Here is a 20,000-nt window from a genome sequence, read left to right as displayed (position 1 = left end):
GTGTCAACACACACACACACGCACATGCACGCAGTCACGCACACACAGATCATGTTCAAGGTGCGCTCACACTCACGCAGTGCTTTGTCCTTGTCATTTCTCTCTGGTTTGAATAGACTACCAGCTGAATAGAGGCTTTCTCACACTTCTGCCACACAGGGAAAAGTCAATGTATTTTCAATGCCGTTGCTGTCGGGTGGAAACCGTGTATGTCCAAACCTGTTACTTTTCAGGAAACTGAATAAAAGAAAAGAAGAAAAGTATGTGTTCCATTGGATCCAAGGTAGTTATTATTTAGTCATACGCCCTTGATCATATCTTTCATTGGTTCAATATTTATAAAACTAAAAGACAGACTTAAGGAGCTTGTACACTGCTGCGTTTTTCTGGTTAGGTCCTTGCAGACTGGTGCGTTTTTCAGAAAATCGGTAGAGAAAACGGCTCCGAAATTCACTCCGATATTCGGGTCCGCAAACGCATGTGTGCACAGGGACCTTTAACCACTTTAACTTTCACTAAACTCTACAAGCTCAAAACGTATTGTGAGCTTGTAGATGTAATTGTGCAACAGGTTTGAATCATGGACTTGGACTTTGTGTCATTCAAAAAATCAAGTGGTTTGTCTTTCAGCATTTCATGTTTGGTTTATATGTATAGTTGCATGCATTCATTTCGCCTCTTCAAGCCCAGTCATCCATCATCACCTTCACTCCATCCTCATTGGTCTGTCTGTCTGTTTCACTCTTTACGTCTATTATCAATTCAATTCCCCTCCTCATCACACCCCACTCCACCCCAGTAAGGTCATGCTTGTAAACAGCAGCCCTAATGGTCTCAGACACACAAACACCATCCGTCATGGGGGTGCATCTTCCCTCCGTACACCTTAAATCATTGATGCTCTTTTTCTCAGCAAACGGGCATATTCACAAAGAATTGATTGCGCTAATGGCACCATGCATTAGATCAGTCAATTGTGCCCATTATTTGTCCCGTGTTAACTACATGAGCCCCTATTCTGGGGAGAACGTTTGGCTGAAATGGCAGATGTACTGTACAAGCTGACAATGTGTTGTGAGCATAATGGTTTATTATGTTAGAGCTTAACATGGAAATTTGACATTTTTGGGGGGTCTGATTATCATATTTGATATGGCCTACCCTGCCACACTGAAGCCTGAGTGCCTGTGCTCAGCGATGGAAGTACTACATTTTCTTACTTAAAGGGACACTTCACCCCTTTTGCAACCAGATCTTATTTTAATGATGTTTGGGAGACAGACACTTTCCTGGGGGTTTGTATGTGGGTAATATGTGTTTTTAGATATTTTAGTATTTCAAAGTGTCCATGATGTCATGGACACTGGGCTCACTTACTTCCTGGACTACATGTTGTCTCAGTAAGACAGCCCTCTCCCTATCCGCAAGGAGGCGCAGTGCACCAGAGCATTATGGGAATTGTAGTCCAGGAAGGAAGTGAGCCCAGTGTCCATGACATCATGGACACTTTGAAATACTAAAATATTTAAAAACACATATTACCCACATACAAACCCCAGGAAAGTGTTTCTTGTGTGTCCCTTTAAGTAAAAGTATAGAGAGTATGCACATGCATGATTTTCCCATCAAGACACGCCCCCCTCACCTAGAGTGTTGGAGTTTGGAAGCGCTCGTTGGAAATCACTCAACCGTCCTGCGTACCACCTGTTTCTAAATGTCACATAATGCAGGAGGCAGCAAAATGTTGTGTTATTGAAAACAAGCACTTCCAAACTCTGACACTTAGAAAAATAATCAAATGCAGGGCATTTCTTGACAGAAAGTAGCTCATAACGTTTCTATGGTGGATTTTTATGAAACAAAAACTTTGCAGATAGAAAGAGGATAATTCGAGCTTTTCGTACAGCTGCAATGTTGGTGAGTTTAACATTGTTTAATGCAATCAGACATGACTTTTCTGTTTGGATGAATGGGCTGTCAAGGCCAGAAAGTAGTTTTTTGCCACTCAGTAGGCGTTCCTGCATACCTTCCATGTACGATGATGTCATGTGCATACCCTCTATTTACCACAATGTAGAAATTTGGTTCAAAATGTACTAGACTGCCAACTTCTATACCTATCCAATCCAATGCTTCACTGCCAAAGACGTCTATAGACGTTCAATGGTCTTTGCAGTGGTTTACGATAGATTGTGCTCTTCGTCAACGTATGAATGGTTCTAGGTTGCTAGGTCGACGGATTAAACCGGAAGTGAACACATTAATCTCAGATTATTTTCTCAGATTGCGTTTTTGGTCAAAGCAACCTTTATTCAATGGCCCATAACTAAAGAACTGATGATCGCGGTTACAACATTTATTTTCCAGGTGAAAGAAAAGATAAACGTCTGCCACTCCACATAGCATTTGTTTACATACGGATCACGTCTCGGGTCCTGTGGGTCTTCAAAATAAGATAAAAACATGAAAAACACTGGCGGTGGCGCCTGTCAGTTACAGTAATGAGGACAAAATGCAAAGACGAAGGGAATCCGCACACAGTCTTCAAAGAGAATCGTGCAGTTTCTTTCCCTCTTTACCTAAGAATGTCCCAACAAATATAGTGGCATTCATCATTTATTCTATCCTCTGAAAATGATAGATGATAGATGGCTCCCCTCAAAAATGTACGCAGTGGCTCCAGGCACAAATCAGCAGGGGGGCATACATATTTCCAAAGGCGGCACTTTATTTTTCCAACACCCCTAAGAAGTACTTGCCTATACAATAAACACATATGATGTGTTGAAAAAGGCTACAAGTAAGGCTACAATTATGCTGCAGCACCAACAACAAAGAAATACAGTTATGGTATGTCTTCCACATATATTACCTTGTATTTCTATTACATATTTAATTAATTTGAAAATGTATATATTTATAATGATCATGAAGAACATAGATAGATTTAACATTAGTAAAACATATTAAAATATTGGTAGGGTGAGGTCGCTTCTCGCCCTCAGGGCATCTTACTGGTTGTTGTTGTTGTTATTATTATTATACGCTTCAGTCACTGCTGACTGACTGAAGACTCTAGTAACTTCAACTCTTAACTGCGAATGGCTTTTCGTTCCGTTTTTTGAAGGGCATTAGACCCACCTATGCCCAGCTTTGTGTGTTTGTGTGTACCCCATAGCGATGATTTGATTGGCTGAGCACCCCATAGCGATGATTTGATTGGCTGAGCAATGTACATATTGAGGATAAAAAGGGAGGACAGACAGAAAAGTGAAGATGGAAAAGTGAGGACACAAATTGTGATTGGCCGACTTGATGATGTATGATGATAAGAGCGCCCCTGAGCCACTGGGGCGGCAGTGGCTCAGCGGTAGAGTGGCCGATTGGGAAGCGGGTTGGTGCCTTGCACGATTTCCTCCACCATCGGTGTATGAATGTGTGTGTGAATGGGTGAATGTAATGCACAATCTATGTAAAGCGCCTTGGATAAAGGCACTATATAAATGCACCATTTTCCATTTAGGCTATCACCAATGTTTGTACCATACCTGAATTGGAGGACATCTCACCTTACCCTCGCCCATCCAACAACCCCACCCTGCATGCTCACTCAACTAGCAGTAGCGCTGTCACCTCACAGCTAGAAGCTTGATTCCCGCCGAGGGCCTGGGGGCGTGTTCTGCCCATACCTGAGCTGGGGTTGGCAAAAGGGCCTTCCTCTGTGGAGTTTGCATATTCTCCCTGTGTCCCCTAGGGTATGTACCCTCACAAAAAAACATGCAGTAATCCTGGTCTCTATACTGCCTCCCCCTGGTCAGCCAGGCCGCCTGATGGAGGGGAACTGGTTGGAATAACGTGTTCCTTCCACACGCTACGTCCTACCAGGGAATCTCCCCCCTGTCGGTTAATAGGTGCGGCCTGCTCATTCCTCATGCATTGAAGGAGCTCAGTTCGGGGCTCTCCCCAGGTTGGCAGAGGGAGAGTAGAACCCAGGATTACAGCATAGGCAATTGGCACCGGGTGAAAAATGGGTTATAAAATCGTGGGATAAAAATTGAAAGGAGAAAAAAAAACTTGTATCTACACCTCTCCACCTGTCTCTCTCTGTGTGTGTCTCTCTCTCTCAGTATCTCCTGCATTAATTCCAAGTCACTAAAATAGCCCAACCGCAGAGATTTATGAAGTTGTATTTGTAACGCATTAGTCTATTTCTCATGCGAAAGTGAGATTTAATGGATAAGCCGCTTATAGGTGCTGATAACATTGCTGCGCCTGGTCTTCGTTTTCATGTGGCTCTGAGTGAGCATTGATTACCTCCCCTCCCTGCGGGGTGCCGTCCTCTGGGGTTCGCTGGCAGGTCTGCCGTGCTGTAGCTAAAGTAAGTATAGCTTGAGCCCAGGAGATTCTACGGAAGCGTTAACCTCGCCAAGTCGCATAACTCTGTTAAATCTGGGCCCGTTTCAGGAGTGAATGCTAATGGCAAGGCAGCACAACGCCAGGGGTTTTAACCTTGAGCGTAGGCTCAGCCTTGCACGCATACCCCTGTGGGATCACTGGCAGGTTAATATGGAGACCCCCCCCCCTCCCCCCTCCCCCCCGGGGACTTCACCCAGAGGAAAAGCAAAGCTTGATGTGCATCTGTACAGTATGATGAGCGTGGATGAGCGTGGGTGGCTGTGTGCGTGCGTGCGTGCGTGCGTGTGTGCGTGCGTGCGTGTGTGCGTGCGTGCGTGCGTGCGTGCGCATACCCTTATGTGTCAGTAGAAGAACGGAACCCCCTCCAGAGCAAGGGGCTTTATTCTCTGTTAGCTTCCAGATCCGTGTTATCAGAGTTATTGGTGAGAGGCCAGGCGTCACGTGTCTAGTACTTACCACTCTGATTAACTATACCTGGCACTGTATTCATGCCTGTAGCGATCATTAACTATACATATGATGCCATCTATACAGTCTTTAATGAGAACATGATGATGGCACATGGTAGCGTAGAGTACATGAATAAATGATTGTAGGAGAGGGAGACAGGTAAACTATGGAAATGTATTTTATTAACACCCCAATCGCCCAGGAAAAGATTAAGTTTATTGATATGAAAACCGATCGCATCGCTCCACAGCCTAGGAGCGCCTGTTGCGCAATACTCGATGTTGCGTAACAGTGAGACGTCATCGAAAATGTTCCCCCCCTGTTTAGCCGTCGAGAACGAAAATCTTAAAACGTTAATAACTCGCGATCTAAGTCATCCCGTCCAATTCTAAGAAAATATCATGTGTTAGACGGCCCCCCGATGTCCAGTCGCTAGTCGCGGTAGATTTAATCTTACCTCCTGTTGTTGTCGATCGGCTCTAGAGTGTTTTGGCTACATTTAGCTGCTACATCCACATCCGGGATAACATCCGGTCCGTCGGTAAAAGTGCTCCGCTGCTATAAATCGCTTGGGCGCTATGATTTAATGGATTAAATAACCCCGGGCAATCAGAGTGTTAACTTTAAAGTCGTAGACTGTGTAACCTTTTCAAATTAAACAAAATGATTTCGCTATAATAACGCTTTCATAAATTTCCTCAGTGCTAGGACACTGCAGCATTTGTTTTTGCTGTCCTTCCGTGGTTTTGTTTCATTCTGAAATCTGGGGACCAGAGGGGTTGCCAAAAGACTATTAAAATGAATGTCATACAATAAGACTTGGAGCACGTTTTTCCAATGGATTTTCTTTTCTGTGTGCTATGCCATTAATGCAGTAACTAAACAAAATACATACATACATGGATGCACCTGGGACGTATCCTCAGTGATGTATCCCAAGGTCATCGGGGTTTCGGGTCTCCCAACATCATACCCCTCACTCAGGTGACCCAGCCGGGGTGATCAAGTCCCGACTTACGTCCCAGTAGCTACCCTCGATCAGTCCCATTAGGGAAAAACCAGGGCCACACAATCCGTTCCTCCTGAACTACTCTGCCGGGACTGGGAGGTACCATTCTGGCGCGTGGAAGGACTAGGCTCTGTGGGTTGACTCCTGTCCGGGCCCCTCCTACGTCTCACCAGGTCCACTCCTGCTCTCACCAGGTCAGGCCCTGTGCGTTGCACCAGACTCCCAGCACCAGGCACTTTATTCAGGAATGGTGGATTCTCGAGCCGAAACAGTTCCGCAGGCTCCACCTTGCCCTTGGTGGTGCCGCAGGCTCCGCTTGAGGCTTGAATGGCCCTCCTAAAGGCCTCACCGTGGGTTTGTTGGGCTTCTTCCTCACGGAAGACACAGGCTGGGGCGCCAACCCATACTGCTCCCGGGTGCCGTCTAATTTCCGGCTGCCACCCGTCTCTCCGGTGGTCACCAGACTATTCCTGGTTGTCACGTAGTCTGTTCCTATGAGTCACTATAAATAGAATAACTAAACAAAATACATACATACATGGATGCACCTGGGACGTATCCTCAGTGATGTATCCCAAGGTCATCGGGGTTTCGGGTCTCCCAACATCATACCCCTCACTCGGGTGACCCAGCCGGGGTGATCAAGTCCCGACTTACGTCCCAGTAGCTACCCTCGATCAGTCCCATTAGGGAAAAACCAGGGCCACACAATCCGTTCCTCCTGAACTACTCTGCCGGGACTGGGAGGTACCATTCTGGCGCGTGGAAGGACTAGGCTCTGTGGGTTGACTCCTGTCCGGGCCCCTCCTACGTCTCACCAGGTCCACTCCTGCTCTCACCAGGTCAGGCCCTGTGCGTTGCACCAGACTCCCAGCACCAGGCACTTTATTCAGGAATGGTGGATTCTCGAGCCGAAACAGTTCCGCAGGCTCCACCTTGCCCTTGGTGGTGCCGCAGGCTCCGCTTGAGGCTTGAATGGCCCTCCTAAAGGCCTCACCGTGGGTTTGTTGGGCTTCTTCCTCACGGAAGACACAGGCTGGGGCGCCAACCCATACTGCTCCCGGGTGCCGTCTAATTTCCGGCTGCCACCCGTCTCTCCGGTGGTCACCAGACTATTCCTGGTTGTCACGTAGTCTGATCAGTCAATCAATCAATCAATCATGAATGAATGTATATGGCATGTGGAATAGTGGTCATTTTCCACTATTGCTTGGACTGGCTCCCATTGCTGCATGTACAAATGTATACAGTAACACAGGATTTGACTGTGTAGTGCTGCACATTGTATTGCATTTTTTTATCATCATTGTCATATGAATTTCCACAATAAACACATGGCAGAGGGCTGAGATATCAAAGAGGCCGAGATTCAGACAGCAGAGGAATAGACCTCTTTCACAAACCTGACAGACACATTATTATATCTGATCGGTGCAGATATGACCGCTACAGTTGCTAGCACCGATATGGTGCAAAATATTACTTGGGTTTTCTTTATCTTTCGCAGAGCGCCGCCACTCATCAGCATCCGTTACAAGCGACCAATCACAATTGAGCAGATGGGGTGAATTGGGAATTTACATCGTAGATTTGTTATGCACTCATCTGGCACGAACGGAAAGATACAGTACATCAATGACAACACCTGTGTTGTTGTGTGATGTGTTGAAACACAAAATAACTAACCACAGAGAGACAGAGTCGACTAACTTTGTTTTACGATCAATCAACATGTGCATTGCAGTCAGAGAGACATTTTGAAAATGTATGCTGGAATATTCGTAACAGTATATCTCATATCGCCCTCTCGTTATCACACCCATCACACATGTTCTCAATATAATGCTGCCCTACCTCACCCTACCCTCCTCTCCTCTGCTCTCCTCTGCTATATTGTACCCACCAAAGACCCCGCTGCTGCCTCTTTGCCACCAGTCCCCCAACTGCCTGTGGCGTGTAATTGACTTTTCTCCCTGCACTGGAAAAGCGGGCAGCCCGCTGCCGCCAGGCTGGAGGTGACCCATTTCCCTGGGGCATTCAGCAGCCCTCCTAATCAACCATTCTCTGGGGCCGCCTCATTCACTCTGCAATTAGAGCACTCTCCTTTGAGAACTCCATCAATAGGCGGGCAGACGGGCAGGCAGGCGGGCAGGCATGCATGGAGGCAGGCAAGCGGGCGGCCAGGATAGATCAATAGAGTATAGCGAAGGCAGAGTTTTCACTCAAACGAACACTTTTTTCCTTTTAGCTCTTCAAGTTCTGATCCCTCCCATGTCTCTTTCCTCCATCTTCTCCTCATCTCTGTCATGGCAGATTTCATCAGACGACAGCAGGCTGGAGGTTCGTGTAAAGATGAGCGACAGGCAGACAGTTAGACAGACAACGCAGCGAGATAGGCAGGTAAGCGGAGGTAACGAGACAAATCGAGGGACAGACAGACAGACAGACAGGCAGACAGGACCACGGTACTCAAGGGAGAGATTAAAAGAGTGATTTGAAAGAAAGTGAGTTGCGTGGGACGGACAGAGTGAGAGGAACGGCATGTCTTCCTGAGCGAATCATCTCATCGAGCTTCTGGAGTTGATATTCATGAGTATTCCCCATTGTTGTCTTGGATGGGAATACACTCGTGGCTCTCTCCTCACTCTCCGAGCCAAAGCATGAAAGCAAGCTCCATATTGATTCTGGCTCAGTGAGAAAGGTACATTCACCGCCCCGCGCGCTTGCATGCTTTCAATCAGATGGAAGAACGTTGGTGAAACAACACAGAGTGCGCGTGTGCGACAGGATTAAAATATATTTGTGTTGTTTAACCCCCCTCCACATGCACATGCACATGCACATGCACATGCACATGCACATGCACATGCACATGCACATGCACATGCACATGCACATGCACATGCACATGCACATGCACATGCACATGCACATGCACATGCACACAACCCAAAAGAGAAAGCAATCAGGTATATTTCATGGTTTGTTTCTAATCTGTCAAGGAGGAGTGGAGACGTTGATGCTTGGTGATTAAATAACGGGCCGCTGCTGGCTGCGGCGGGCGGCGTCCGTTGGCCTGATTTGCGATGCAGAAGAGGCAGCGGTCTGGTCAGAGAATAACCATGTAATCAATGCAATGAAAACACTGCACTGGCTGTGAAGGTTAAGAGGAATACTCATCCCCCCTCTCTCTCTCTCTCTGTGTGTGTGTGTGTGTGTGTGTGTGTGTGTGTGTGTGTGTGTGTGTGTGTGTGTGTGTGTGTGTGTGTGTGTGTGTGTGTGTGTGTGTGTGTGTGTGTGTGTGTGTGTGTGTGTGTGTGTGTACACAACCATGTGTGTCGCTTCCTCCCCTCCCCCTTCTTTCTCACACCTTTATCTCTCGTTTTTTTCCCCCAGCTCCCTCCTTTTGCTTTCTCCCACTCCCCACCTTCTATTCGCTCTGATTCCCCCATCATCCCCCCTTCTTCCCCTGTCATTTCCCTTCTCTCTCACCTGCATTCGCTCTCTCTCTAGTCTCTACGTGCGCTCTACCGTTGTCTATTGTCTCTTATTCACTCTATCACCTTTATTTATTTTATTTCCATTCTCCACCCTCCCTTGCAGATCTCCCCATACTGCCTCCTTCCCTCCATCCCCTTTTCTCCACTCCTCTATCCCATATCCTCCCTCCATCATTTTGTCCCATACTGTCTCCCTCTCTCCTTCTCCGATGAGCTTTATTGGCATTGAAGTTTAGAAACAACATTGCCAAAGCTATTAGGTATAAAAAGCTATAATCTAAAAGAACTATACAAAAACAATGAACAATAAAATCACAGCCTTCTCTCTCTCTCGCTCTCTCTCCCGCCCTTACCTTTCCCCAGTGTCAGCTGCTGTCACTGTGGCAAAAGAAAGTGACCAATCAGAACATGCTTCACAGCACCGGCTTCTCTCTCTCTCTCTCTCTCTCTCTCTCTCTCTCTCTTCCACCCCTCTCTGCTCATCCTCCTCTCCTCTCTCCTCTCCTGCCCTCTCATATCCTCTCGTCCACCTTTAACAGCCCACTTCCTGTAGACAGAGTGTGATGCATTGTGGGAGACAGAAGGCTGTCTAACAGGGTTACTTGTGTAGCGTGGCTTACCGTCAGAGGCACTGCTAATCCTGTGTGTGTGTGTGTGTGTACAGTACATGCACACTTACCCAAACACAATATCACATGCATGAGCCTGCTTTGTCGCTGGCAGACCGTGCATGCAGAATGAATATGATTTGATGATATAATCTCATATTGGCCTGACGTTCAGAGTGTTGCCTTTGTTTTGAAACGTCTCCACGTGTCTGCGGACGCATTTCTTCATTGAGTTCAGAAGGACAATTCTTTCCAGATTTGAATATTCTGTGACTAATCATGTAGGTCTTACATAATACTACCAGGGGTTACTCAATACAATCATGTAGGCCTTATGTATAGTACCAGGAGTTACTCAATAAAGCACAGTGTTCTATAAAAGCAGTAACCCAGGACCTATTTGAATGAATAAAACATTATTTTAACACTTTAAAACTGGCTAAAGCATATGTGTAACCGCTTTTAACCATTGTTTTATACTTTGGCTATCCGAAAATAGTATATGCAAATCTTTGAATATGCTTTAAAGCATTTTTAACTCAAATCTTTGCTTCTCGGGGTCAACTGGAACACAATCTTTTGAGATGGAGGTCTGCCACCAAATACATAGAATTTGACAATTGAAATTAAATGGTTTGACCACCACTAACTTTTTCAGAAAATTGAAAACTAATAGAGCAGTGGTTCCCAAACCTTTTAGCCTGTGACCCAAACTAGTGAAAATAGCAGATCTACAAGCTTGTAGATTGGCTATTTTCACTACATCTTAAACATTATTTTTCTAATTTTATTTATTTTTTAAAAGGAGGAAAGAAGAAATAAAGGGCCCTATAAAAACCCACTGTTTTTGAACCAGTGTGGTAGAGTATGTTGAAATAGTATTATAGTAGTAGTGTATCTGCAGTGGTGGGAGGAGGTCTCTCTGCTCTTCCATTGAGACATTTATAGTATAACTAGTGTATCTGCAGTGGTGGGAGGAGGTCTCTCTGCTCTTCCATGGAGACATTTAGACCCAGACGCAATATCTTCCCTTGACCAAGCAGGGATTTCTTCTTGGCCGAGTGATATAAATGTGGTCTTTCGTGCTGGGTTCGAGTAGGACATAGGACGTGAAAGTTATGGATTGCAGCGCTGACACCAAAGACTGTAGAAATGGAACAAAATGGAACACTAAGGATTTTAGTGGCCTTATTGTCATTGTCACCTGTGTGTTTGTCATTGTCCCTTCAGGTGCTGATATGTGTACATGATGAGTGGACTGGGGGACACATCCATGGACCCTCTGAGCTCTGAAAACCGTAAACGCAAGCTGTCTACTTGTGACACGCCTGGCCTGGGGTGAGTAAAGTACCATTGTGTGAAGACAAAGAAGTCCTCAACATTATTGCATTGTGTTCATGTTTTCTGTTATCCAATCTGGGAACCCATCTGCAAAAAAAAGTTGAATTTGCCTCTGGGGGCAGACCCAAGCCCCCAGAAGGGCTGGCTAACGTTGAAGCTGCCACTACCTTCTGGCCAAAAGTGGAACTGCAGCACGTTCATGGAGGTGGACGGACGTTCAGTGACGTCATGTGCGTAACGTGCGTCAACCCGGACCTCAAATTTGAGGTCCGCTCTCAACTTCCGCTCGCTCGAGCCATTGAGTTATAATGGTACTTCCGGCAGTCTTGCGGGTGCTTCAAAACGCCACTGAGCAACTTCTATTGAAATGAATAGCAGGGGGCGGGGCTGTCGCACCCGGTCCTCACTCTATTCTTTATAACTCTATCGGCAGGCCTAAATAGAGCGTCGCAGTCCCGCCCCCTACCAGGGCCCAGGAAATTATTCTCCGTTCATTTTCCTCATAGACTTCTCAAAAAGTATTTATTTAAAGACCTTTTAAGCCTCGTACAAAGCCAACTCGAGTTGTGACAAATCATGACAACAAACACAATTGTTTGGGCCGAACAAATAATTAGAAAGAAGAAAAAACGGCAGGTTACAACACTTTTTTTGTTGTTTTTCTTCTTTGTAATTATTTGTTTGGTCCAAAATATTGTGTTTATTGTCATGATTTGTCACGACTCCAGTTGGCTTTGTCCGCGGCGTAACCGTCTTTAAATAAATACTTTTTGAAATGTCTATAGGAAAAATGCATTGGGAATCATTTCCTGGGCCTGGCATCGTCATGAAAGGGGGCGGGACTGCGACGCTCTATAGAACGTGTATAACAGGATGTTATAAAAATAAAAATAAATACAAAATAAATTCATTCATGTTGCCCGTTTGGCCCGCCATCAGCCCTCCACTTCCTGTGGTTCCCCTGTGTTTTCATTCCTACTAATATCAACAATGTATACACGTTCTGAATGGCCCTGCTGACAGATTCAGTAGCGCAGCTCAGAATCTGTTCTTGATTATCTGTAATCTAATGTTGCATCAAGCAGTCCTGTAAATCCATGCATGAAATCCATGAACTCCTGGCATGAAATATCTAATCAGAAAACGATGGTCTTCCCATCCATTAGAAGCACAAGTTCAGTCCCCAGAAGCAGGGTTGTTGGTTTTCTTTTCAAGTTGAATGAGCTTGGAGAGGGGCTTATCTTATCAAATTAATATCAATGATCTAAATATTGAATCAAGCGACTTTAAAATTCTCTGTGGATGTCAGAGTAGAAATTGACCCCAGAAGTGTTTTAAAGTGAAATCACCCCTCAACTGTAGAAATGGAACCAACTTCCATTTGTACACTCTCTTGAGTTACAGACCCTACGGGTCCATTTGGCCCCTAACTATCAATCAGTCAGCTGATTGATAGTCCCTGGAACCTCCTCAGGGACCCACTGAGTTGAGAGAACCACTGCCATAGAATACCACAGCGTTTGAATAGAAGTCACCGTGCAGACATCCTCACGCCGCGCGACTCCTCATCTTCCATGCGTTGTTGTTGTTGTCCCTCTGAAGGTGTGAGAGGAGGCGGCGAGAGCAGGAGAGCAAGTACATCGAGGAGTTGGCTGAGCTGATCTCCGCCAACCTTGGCGACATCGACAGCTTCAACGTCAAGCCCGACAAGTGTGCCATCCTCAAAGAGACGGTGCGGCAGATCCGCCAGATCAAAGAGCAGGGTGAGTAGCATCAAAGATCCTTGATATATCGATAAGATGGCCAATCCCACGCCTCAACAATTGTACAATTCTTTTTGTAATGATTATACTTTATTCAGTCAGAATTGTAAACAGCACTGAGGTACAGTGACATTTAGGCTAAATGAATAACCCAAAAAGGTCCTGGGGACTTGTTTTCCATTGTAGTCCTATGTTCTATATGTACAAAGAAGAACCCCTTGTGGTCTTCTGATTTCTGTTTTTTCAGGACAGTAACCAGTGATTCTCTTCCTTTAATTTAATGGACTAGTCCTTACCCGTTCTGAATATATGAACAGCAAATGATGTTAAGTGTGGTGTCGAAACAGCGTGTGTGTTCACGTTAACATGCCCCGTCCAAGTTGTTTTCTCCGTGTGGGTCTGTTACGCGGAATTTCCCTGTGTGGGTCTGTTACGCGGAAAAGTGTGTCCCAGTATTAATCTGTGTCCGTCCCAACATGTATTTCACTGGTGACCCGGAAGCCGTCCCAACATGCATTTCACTGGTGACCCGGAATAGGACAGACAGCGATCAGTGAATTTAGTAATGATGGTGTCGAAGGAGGATTTTCCCATGTTTGTTCTACATTTGGGAGTACCAGATCGGTGTTGTGGCTGTGGGTAATGAAATGATTACTATATTTACCCAGGGTATCTGGGCTAAGCTCAAGAACTTGTTTCCAGCCAGGCCCTGCTCATAGAACACATTTCATCGTAGTGGTTCATTGCCTTGTTCAAGGGCACTTCAGCGGTGGTAATTTTAACGTGTCGGACCGCTGATTCGAACTGGCGACCTTCCGGTATCAAGACCGCTCCGCTATCCGTTCGGCCACCGCTGCCACACACAGTGTCAATCACTTTGTAGAAGTAGTTAGACAGGTATGTCCCATTGATATTTGCCTAACCCCATCTTCTACCCTGAGCCATCCCAAACTAATAAAGTGTGTTAAGTGGGCAGAGTAGTAGTAGTCTCATCAGTTTGTTTTGGAAGGTCACTCAGAAGCTTACTTTTTAGTGACATTGAGGCGTTGGAGAACCAAGAGGTGCAAGGGTAATCAAAATGCCATTGAATGAGGGCTCCAGCTTAGGGTTCATAGTACACACTTCCGCTGTGTTGCTGACTCACACACAGGTCTTGAACAAAGATAACTTCCTCCTGATTTGTCTGTCTGAAGAATTCTATTTGTGTCAGAATGTTCAGATGTGGCTTGTGAAGAATGCGTCCTACATTCTTTCACTGACAATGGGGCAAAGGAATCGGCCATGATCTGTGGTCGTTCTCCTTTGGAATTAAGAGCCTCACTCACGACCTACTTCTGGTCTCCTAAACTCCGAACAGACACAACAGTCAGAAAACAAACAAAAGAAATGCATGACTGCATCGCCTCCCTAAAAGAAAAGATTTAGAAGCTATCATCTCATCACAATGCAAGGTGTGGATACCTTGTAGATTTGTTTGTTTTGTCAAGGATGCAACACCGTTGCACGTTGTCGTACTGTAGTATGAATTAACCCATTAAAACCTGGAAAGTGTCAGAAGCCTTGTTATTGACAGTTTACAATTTACAATTTAGGCATTTAGCAGACGCTCTTAATCCAGAGCGACTTACATTAGGCAGGAACAAAAGTATGGGAATACATCACATATATAAAATGCATTTATCAAGAAACATGCGTAAGCTAAGAACGTAACTAGAACATATCTATATAATGACACTATACATATTAACTATACATATATACTATACTATGCTATACATATGTACTATGATGTGCTATGACTACATACAATGCAATTATTGTGCTGTCTACCTGACATGCTATAAGTCTGTTTCAAATGCTATCTAAGTCTAAAAAGTGCTATCTAAGGGGGTAGGATAAGTGCTATGGGCCATGATGGAGTCTGAAAAGGTGGGTCTTCAGACTACGGCGGAAGATCTACAAGCTCACGACGTGATGTTCTTGCTGAATTATGCAACATTGTTGTACGCCGCAGTATAAAATAAGACTTAAGTCGTGATTTAGTTAATTATAAACAAAATTAATTATATTTTTTGTTTCGACTCATATTACTAGATTAATCAAAGTATTATTTTCATTCCATTTAAATCCTGTATTACCTAGTGTATATTGTATTGCTGCACAGCACAGTCTTGCAGCCCTAGTGCTTCTAGGAGACTGTGGAGTCGAGTCAGAGTAGAGGGAGGCAGAGCGGGGTAGCGGTACAGCTGGGGTCCAGCTGGGAGTCAGCTCCACCCAAGCCTTTACACAACATATGACTCCTCTCAGAGTCCAGGTGCAAGGACGAATCACTCATTCATCTCCCCGCAATTTCACAGCCTCGACTGTTTATGTTTGGGGAGGGAAACATTGGCAGCGCCTGTCACTAGTCCGTGCGACCGCACGCGCGTGTGCGCATATGCGTGTGTGCTGCACGCTCAACAAGCATGCACAGCTGTATGTTGGCCTCGCCATGGTTAATTCAGGTGTGCAGGTAATCACTTGCCTATCTATTTAGCTGGATTGCCAAATTATTAGATTGATTACAGCTGCTGTTGTCACAGCCCTGTCCTCTTTTGTGAAATGGTCTTTTGCCGCAATAAAGAATGTTGCCTTCAGTTTAAAATGCCCCCTCCAATGCTAGTTGTATCAGCTTTGGTTCTACCAGTGCAGGCTGGATAACCCAGGCTTTGCCTTATGCCTTGTAACCACGCGAGCTGAGGTTATAGCGTGCAGAGGAGGTTAGCTGTAGTTAGCTACCTGGTGGTTTGTTGTGGGAACACAGCCTGCTGCCACCCCTACAGGAAGGGGAAGAGGCTCCTGACTGGCTGCTGGCACGTTGCTATAGTTACAGGAAGTGAAGACATTTGGGTTTAGAAGACACTAGCCCGCTTGCTTCATACCTGTTCCGCCTCTCCTCTTCTCACTTTCAATTTCTCTGTCTGCCATCTTCATTTTGCTCTTTGTTTCTGTCTCTCAGCCCCCCTTCCTCCATCTCTCCTTTCTACTTAATGTATTCCAGTCTCTCCTCTACTTCCTCCTCTCGCCTGCATTTTCTTTCTTTTTATACTATATCTCATCGGTATTGCGGCATGATGAGGTGCAGCATCTTCAGGTTGCTCCCAGCATCTTAAGATATTGAGTGAACCGATGAAGCATAGCCCCGCTCTATCTATCTCTCTCTCTCTCTCTCTCTCTCTCTCTGTCTCTCTCTCTCTCTCTCTCTCTCTCTCTCTCTCTCTCTCTCTCTCTCTCTCTCTCTCTCTCTCACCATTCCTCAGTCTCACTCACTCTCTCTGTCTGTCTCTGGTCTTTCACTTTCTCTTTCCCCTCTTCTCTTCTCCGTCCTCTCGTTTCCTCTTCTTTCTCTTCTCCACCTGCCTTTAGAGTGCCTGGGTGGTGGTTAGACAGCAGTGGCTGCGTGTGATTTTTTTCTTCTTTCTTTGTGTGGGTATCTTTGCCCCCTGGGAGCTAATCAGATGGAATGATTCCTGTAGCCTAGCAGCCCCAGCCTCCTTTTTCAGACCCAGCCCTGCATTAATACAGCAGCACAGGCCCTAGCATCCATCCACACGTCCACAGCCCCAGTTCCTCTATCTCTCTCTTAGCCCTGGTTCTCTCTCTCTCTCTCTCTCTCTCTCTCTCTCTCTCTCTCTCTCTCTCTCTCTCTCTCTCTCTCCTTCTCTGACTCTCAACCCTCCATTAATTCAGGTGCCTTTGCCCCAGCCCAGGCTGCAACATTACAGCCTCTCTTAGTGTCTCTCTCTCTCTCTCTCTCTCTCTCTCTCTCTCTCTCTCTCTCTCTCTCTCAGCCCCAGCCTACCAGACAGTCCCTCAGAGTCTGACACTGAATATAAAGCATGAGGACGGTTGCTACCTGCACCACATGCTCCCAGCCCTCTCTACCCCGCCTGACAGCCTCCTCAGAGGAACCTGCTTGCCGCCGGCCGTCTCTCTCGCTCTCTCTCTCTCTCTCTCTCTCTCTCTCTCTCTCTCTCTCTCTCTCTCTCTCTCTCACCTGTAGTTTTAATCAATAGGGAATGTTGAGAAACGCTGCCCCCTGCTGGGCATGGCCAGCGGATAAGGTGACTGGCAGGTATCTTTTTGTCGCTGCTTGCTGCTGCTCTTCCTGTATAGGGATTAGGCTTTCTGCACGGAAGTTAAGATGACAGCGTGACTTTTTCTTTTTCTGATATTGTGACTGCGCGGCTGTCCTCTTAAATCATGCTCTCCTTCCTTCCCTCGTTTCCAACAGGGAAAGCCTCATCCAACGATGACGATGTCCAGAAGTCGGACGTGTCGTCCACAGGTCAGGGGGTCATCGACAAGGACCACCTGGGTCCGCTTCTGCTGCAGGTGAGTGAGGCGGCGCTCTGCTCCATGTGGGCTGCCCACGGACTTTGGGAATTTCTTCGCCGTCGGGCTGGGCAATATGACTTCAAATAAATGTTGCAATTATTTGCAACTTTCGCCTCGATTTCAGTCAATGAACAATTATTGAAAAGACTAATCAATACGACGAGCTGTGAGCTTGTAGATCGTCTGTTTTCACTAAGTATATTACATGGTTAAGTAGAACCGGTTACAAACCGTTACATGGTCAAGTACTCAGACTAATCTATTTATTCGATGATAAAAAATACATTTGAATTCTCGATTTAAGCAATATTATGCGTAACACAAGACTGTGTGCTTTACCGTGACGCTTTACCGTACGCCAGTGATGCGGTCAGGAACGAGGCTTTAGCGGAGTTCCGCAAGCATCACTGAAAGTGCCAATAACCTACAGGTAAAACACACCCTCGAGTGTAGTATTGCGATTATACAGTTAAGTCCCCCCCACTGCAGGCGTGATGTGTCCAGGATGTAATTAAAGCCATATTTGGGAGTCAGAGGCACGTGTCTCTTGGTTCATGAGTTAGGGGCCGTGGAAAAAAGCTTGTTTTGACCAAAAACAGGGGAAACAAATCTGAGTTCAATATTTTTTTCTGAATTAAATAGCACTAGTGCCGGCAGAGATTATTATTATTATTTTTTTCATCCCTTTCCGGTTCCTGCCTGTTCTACGTTATGCGTCTCCTAGCAACTGAGGGTCATTCAGGCGGTGGCGACAAGCACCCTCTAGACTCTAGAGTCTTCAGTGTTAAACTCTAGAGTTTAGAGTTTAACACTGAAGATACAAAATCTCGCTTTTCTCGGTTTATGGGTTCTAAATATCGGTTTTGATGTATTTTCGGTTAATTGCCCAGCCCCATTTCGCCGCCTTCACTCTGCCTAGCGATCGATGGGCGGAGCCTTCGACCCCGCCGATCCGATCGGCCCTTGTTCGCTGTCGACTGACTTCCTGCCGCTTGTCCCGTCCTGTCCTGTCCTGTCCTGTCCCGGCAGGCGCTGGACGGCTTCCTGTTCGTGGTGAACCGGGAGGGCAGCATTGTGTTCGTGTCGGACAACGTGACGCAGTACCTGCAGTACAAGCAGGAAGAGCTGATCAACACCAGCGTCTACAACATCCTGCACGACGACGACCGCGAGGACTTCCACAAGAACCTGCCCAAGAACAACGGTACACACACACACACACACACACACACACACACACACACACACACACACACATACACACACAGCAGTGCTGCTTTGTCTAGTCAACAGAACTCTCTTTGACATCTCCCATAGGGATGAGGCACAGAGAACTTTTAAGAGGTTACAACACAACAGCCACAAGCACATCAACATAAACACGCGCAAACACACACACGCACGCGCCCACACGCGCCCACACACACACACACACACACACACACACACACACACACACACACACACACACACATGCAACTTATTTATTCATAACCCTCTACACTCTAATGAGGAGCACCTGGGGAGGCCTGTTCAAGTGTATGAGAGCTTTTGGGATCCTCTCGCACGCACACACGCGCAGAGCCGCAGACACACACACACACACACACACACACACACACACACACACACACACACACACACACACACACACACACACACACACACACAAGCAGTAGCCCCGCCCTCCCTCCCACCCACACGTTGCTAAGCAGGCAGAGCGTAGAGGAGCTGTCAGTCAAACTCAGTGGTCCAGACACTGTAGAACAGGCCTGAGCCCATCTGGAAAGCACTCACTACTGATATATATGGATATATGCATGTGTGGGCGTACTTGTATCACTGTACTTGTGAGGGCCAAATGTAGAGGCTTTACAATTAGGAAAAGATTCAGGTTAGAATTAGACATTTAGAGGTCGGGGTTAGAGTTTTCCATAATCTTACACTTGGTTACACGCTGATGTCACACATGATGTCACACACCCAAACAGCAACACGTTGTGATGTCACTCTGATGTCACACACCCAAACAGCAACACGTTGTGAGCTTGTAGATCGGCTATAGTTTTACGGCTATTGTTCGGCTATTATCAGCCTACAATGCTGTCCTAAAAAGTTTAAGTCCTCACAAGTATATTAATACGCGCGCGCGTGCGTGCAGGTCTGTTTCTCTTGTCAGTGTGTAGTCACGTGTCGCTGAGCATTTGCGAGAGTAAGCATCTGTGTTTTGATTTACATGCTCCTGACTGTAATGAGCTTGCATATCTTGACGTGCGCTTGCTTGCGCATGCGTCTGCTCGAGTGTGTGCGCGACGTGCGTGTGTGCCAGTGTCTGTGTGTGTGTGTGTGTGTGTGTGTGTGTGCTGCATGTGAGTGCAGTGCGCGCACACCAGGAGCACTATTTATAAAGCTGATTAATTATGGATATGTGTGCTCAGCTGAACCTGCTACTCGATTAACTGGCCCAGCAGTGTTCCTAAGCAGCGACTCCTAGCGCGTCATTGACACGACTCTCTCAACTCTACTCTTTCCTGTC

The 20,000-nt window shown here is 46.2% G+C and overlaps 1 protein-coding gene across 1 annotated transcript in view; it reads left to right on the top strand.

Moving 5' to 3' along the window:
• LOC306914537 (nuclear receptor coactivator 3-like) overlaps positions 1 to 20,000 on the top strand; it is an 85,093-nt gene that overhangs the window by 38,473 nt on the left and 26,620 nt on the right. The window contains exons 3-6 of the mRNA XM_079491607.1: positions 11,214 to 11,321; positions 12,927 to 13,087; positions 17,361 to 17,461; positions 18,494 to 18,668. Of these exons, the coding sequence (XP_079347733.1) occupies positions 11,230 to 11,321; positions 12,927 to 13,087; positions 17,361 to 17,461; positions 18,494 to 18,668 (529 nt within the window). The 5' untranslated portion in view covers positions 11,214 to 11,229. The remainder of the gene's footprint in view (positions 1 to 11,213; positions 11,322 to 12,926; positions 13,088 to 17,360; positions 17,462 to 18,493; positions 18,669 to 20,000) is intronic.

The sequence above is a fragment of the Electrona antarctica genome (assembly GCF_951216825.1).
Source record: "Electrona antarctica genome assembly, chromosome: 2".
Taxonomy (NCBI): domain Eukaryota; kingdom Metazoa; phylum Chordata; class Actinopteri; order Myctophiformes; family Myctophidae; genus Electrona; species Electrona antarctica.
This window is presented reverse-complemented; position numbering and strand designations above follow the sequence as displayed.